General features: G+C 51.7%; 1 protein-coding gene across 1 annotated transcript in view; it reads left to right on the top strand.

Moving 5' to 3' along the window:
* LOC103586116 overlaps positions 1-4,604 on the top strand; it is a 37,729-nt gene that overhangs the window by 21,521 nt on the left and 11,604 nt on the right. Inside the window, 1 exon segment of the mRNA XM_008567258.1 lies at positions 542-901. Coding sequence (XP_008565480.1) covers positions 542-901 — 360 coding nt within the window.

Here is a 4,604-nt window from a genome sequence, read left to right as displayed (position 1 = left end):
ATTGACAAACACCAGGATTTACAGGACCACGGGAACACTCATCAGTTCATCCACAGGTATCTGCAGCCTGTTCCCAGCACTGGGTACAACAAAGATCACACAAGGCCCTGCCCTCACGGAGCTCACCCTGTAGTGGGGAGGAAGACAGACAAGCAAAGAGATCTAGAAGGTGAGGTCAGGGGTTGACAAGAGCCATGGAGGGAACAGGGCAGAGAAGGGTCAGAAAGTGACCCTAGAGGAGGAGGTCAGGGAAGTTGTCTCCCAAGGACGCCCTGAATATGAGCAGGGGTCTGAGGGCAGTGAGGGGTGATCCCTGCAGACACTGGGGAAGAGTGTTCCAAACAGAGGGAAGGACAAGTTCAGAGGCTCTGAAGGAATGGAGGTCACGCTGCTGACCCTGACCTAGACCCACACACACACACACAAACATACACACACCAAGGCCGAGGGTTGAAGAGACCTGCTCAGGACCCAGCGCCCCATCTTTCCATCCCAGCATCCAGGTCCTGATTGGTTGATTTATCTTTCTCTTCCCTCCTAGCCTCACTTGTAACTTTCTGGAATCGACCCACCACTGCCCAGCTCACTATGGAATCTGTGCCGTTCAATGCTGCCAAAGGGAAGGATGTTCTTCTACTTGTCCACAATCTGCCAGAGAATCTTCAAGCCTATCACTGGTACAAAGGGCAAGGAGTGTCCAGCAACCAACGCATTGTGTCATATGTAACAGGCACTCAAGTAAATACCCCAGGGCCTGCAAACAGTGGTCGAGAGACATTATTCCTCAATGGATCTCTGCTGTTCCAGAATGTCTCCCTGGAGGACACAGGATACTACACACTACAAATCATAGATGCAAATTTCAACACTGATCAAGTATCTGGACAGTTCCAAGTATATCGTAAGTGATTCCTCTACATCTCTGGGTATCGGGGTGGGATCAATTCTACTTCACACACACAGGACTGTCAGGCCTAGAGTGTCCCTACATTCTCCTCTGCCTTATGTCCCATGTTGGGGTTTGAACATTTAGTGCAGGACACACACTGTGGAGACAAACTTCAAAAGATCAGAATTCCTGTCTTAAATCCAGACCCTGCAGACATTGGCTGCAGAGAGAAGGACGGTTTGATGGGGTAACTCAGCAGAGGGAAACCAGTCTCAGTCCAGCCCTACTGGCCCCTCCCTGAAAACATGACCCTGAAGAAGACCCTGAAGGACTCAGTCAAGTCCCTCCCTGAGGGTCCCACTAGGATCCTCACAGAGATGCTCAGCCCTGGGAAGCCCCTACCTCAGAACCCTGTCCCGGAACTCCTGACTCCAAGTGACCCCGGGGAGCCTGTGGACAGGGCTGAGCCTTGGCCTCCTGGACAGGGCTGACTGGGAGCAATGATTTACCCGCTGCCTGAGTGCCAAGGCTCCTGGAGCTGGTCACCAGCCAGGGCTCAGCCTCAGGAGCCACATCTGGGCAAGGCAGAGCCTAGTCCTTCCTCTGGGACTCCACATGCAGAGCACAATGGACAAGTTCCCTGGGTCACCATCCAACTGCCCTTGGGAATTTAGGAAACTCTATAGGAAGGTCAGTGTCCCCAGGGGGAGGAACAGAACAGGTACTCCTGGCAGTTCCCTGTACCAGGGATCAGGCCCTGGGAACCATCTCTTGAAGGCAAATAATTATCGGTGTTATTTACTCAGGTTGCTCCTCTGTGCCAAGGTTTAAGTCAGGCAATTGTTAATATTTTCAGGTTAATTCACAGACAACATGACAAGCCAGATACCCTTTATCATTTATCCTGTTTTATTAAAGACAAACGGAGGCAAAGGAAATGCAGTCACCGAATCAGAATCACAGAGACCACAGCTGGCAGATCACAAACAGGAGAGTTTTGTCTGCAGCCACAGCCCCATCTTCTCTTACTCTCAGGGGCCCTATGAAGCATCTATGGACCGTGACTGTCACTAGCTGTTGGTTCAGGTCCTTTCTTCTTAGGCAGTGGCAGCTCACACAGAGAGATTCTGGTCCGGGGAGTGAGAGTAAATGAAGGATTAATCCGCTTTTACTCTAGAACTAAATTACCTGCCCCCACAATCAGAGTCAGTGTCAGGATTGTCTAGGCCTCCCCATCAGGTGGCTGACCCGCACCCTCCCTCCCCGGACCGCAGATCATCTGTATGTTTCCTGATGTGCTGATGTCACTCCCATTGGAGGACAAAGGAAAGGTCTTTGCTTTCTCACTCTCCACTCCACACCCTGCTCAAGCACAGGGCCCAGCAAATGGAGAGAGTGACAAACTCTCAGTAGCTCTTCCCTGAAAGAGGGCGGGGATGGATGAGCGATCCATGATTGCTTCAAGGACGGGCATCTGGATGCAGAGTCCGGGGAGGTTCTGGCCACACCTGTTCCTTGTCGCTCCGGGCTTTGAGACCCATGTTCCTCTCTGACCACCTGCTCCTAAAGCCACCCCAGGAGCTGGGTCTTATGTGACTCTGGGGCTACTTGGCCATGGAAGGGTTTTCAGGGCTCACTGCCCTGCTTCTGGGACAGCCATGGACTCTTTCTCCTGGGGTCTTTGAGGTCACTGTACCCGTCACTGCTCACTTCTGTGGGTGTTTCTAGCTCTCTCTCCTCCTCCATGTCTCTCTAGGATATATTCCTCCCCTTCATTCTAGCCCTTGCCCTGCACAGCTTCCTCCACACTGAAGCCTTCCCCAGACACTCCCACTAACGAGCTGTCCTCTTTCCTTCCCACTTCACCTGTGGCCAGGGCCACCCTCCCAGGCAACAGTAAAGGACACAGAAATCAGTCGAAGCAGCCACCCCTGAGAGGCTCTATCATGAGCCAGTGTCCCTAGGTCACCATGAGAACGAGCTTCCACTGTGTCCCTGTCCAGGGCTCTTTTCCTTCCTGATGCCAACACATGACACAGGGCACATGACAAGGACAAGCAACTCCCCCATCTACTCTACACCGACTGTTCAGTGAGTCAAGGCAGAAGAGCAGGTCTGCAACCCTCAGACACCCGGGGGTCATTTCATCCATTTGATTCAGGACTCCATCCTCATCCTGGTGGGGGCTTCTGTGCCTCCAATGCTTCCCGGCCCTTTCCCGAGGCAGAACTGGCCAGACCGGTGCTGTCTGGTGGGTTCACTGCCTGTTCCACACGCACCTGTGTCCTCACAGGATACCGTCACCTGGGTCCTCCTGAGCAGTGAGATGCATGAGCCACTGTCGGTTCACTTAGACTCTACCCAATTTGGACGAATTTGATCAAACTCTATCTGTGTTTCCTGGGGTCGAATGAAAAGGAAGAAAGCCTTTCACATGGCTGTGCCAGGCTCCTGCCCAGTTTGCCTGACTCTCCACAGGAATTAGTGAGATGGAACTCTTCTCAGTTTACTAACATGACAAATATTTCTAGTAATTTGGTTTCATTCCTCTATTTATATGAGTGCGGCTTCTAAGACATCCCCCCTGACAAGTTCTGTCCTTTTAACAGGACTCACAGGTCTCTCTCTACCCAGGGAGTCACTGATTTCAAACCAACTTCAGCTTCTTCCTTTCATCATAACGTGATCCTGCTGGACTTCAGAGCTTTGTCTAAGACCTTATCCTGAAAGTAAGAGATGGCCCCTGAGAATAAGAGAAGATGGGGCTGTGGCTGCAGACAAAACTCTCCTGTCTGTGATCTGCCAGCTGTGGTCTCTGTGATTCTGATTCTGTGACTGCATTTCCTTTGCCTCAGTTTCTCTTTCAGGAACTGGCCCGAGATCTGGGGTATTAATAACAGTTTTCATATATGAAAGAACTTTAACTGTTCCTCAGTATTCTATGTCATATCCACCAAACACGCATGGGTCATGAGGACAGATTTTCAGGAAGTTCATGCTCCCCCCTTTCCACCAGTCAGTTCTTCTGCTTTTGCAAATGTCCACATGTATTTCAGGAAAGATCCACATGGTCCTCACCTGTGCAGTGGGAGAAGGGACATTAGAGACCAAGGACAGAGAACGTGGTGCTGCTCCAAAGCCAGCAGCTCCCTCCTGTCCCACTCCCTTCTTCTACATCATTTCTTGGAACTGCTCCACCAGTTACTGGGTCACTGAGTCAGTCAGTCACCATCAAACACCTAAGCAGAACTGCTTTCATCTCAAGGCCCCCCACTTTGACTACCGCACTGACCGCTGGACTTGCTCCTGGTCTCCCTGCGTCGTTTCTGCTCTAACACCTGGTACCCCTCATGACCCATCCCAGGATATCCTTGAGAAGTGAAGTCTCAGAGAAAACACACCTCAGCTGGGCAGTGTAGGACTGTGCCGCTGGAAGGGACTCGGCACGCACATGTCCCGAGGTCAGTCAGGCAGTCACCTGGTCAGCAACAAACCCGGAGAGGCAACGGGAGACCTGCGACTACATGTCCTGTGTCTGTCCACAACCAAGCGCTGCTGCTCATTTCCCATGTGAGAAAGTTGAGTTTCTCCCAGACAGAGCAGGCAGCATCACATTCTCTGAGCACCCAGATCCTACTGCATCTGTCTTGTGACACACACACCTGCCTGGTTCTCTTAGGAACTCAGGTGAGCTGAGAGGTGAGAGATGCCAACT

This window comes from Galeopterus variegatus, unplaced genomic scaffold (assembly GCF_000696425.1).
Source record: "Galeopterus variegatus unplaced genomic scaffold, G_variegatus-3.0.2 Scaffold306, whole genome shotgun sequence".
Classification (NCBI taxonomy): domain Eukaryota; kingdom Metazoa; phylum Chordata; class Mammalia; order Dermoptera; family Cynocephalidae; genus Galeopterus; species Galeopterus variegatus.
Note: the sequence above shows the minus strand (reverse complement) of the source record. Positions and strands in the feature narration are given on the sequence as shown.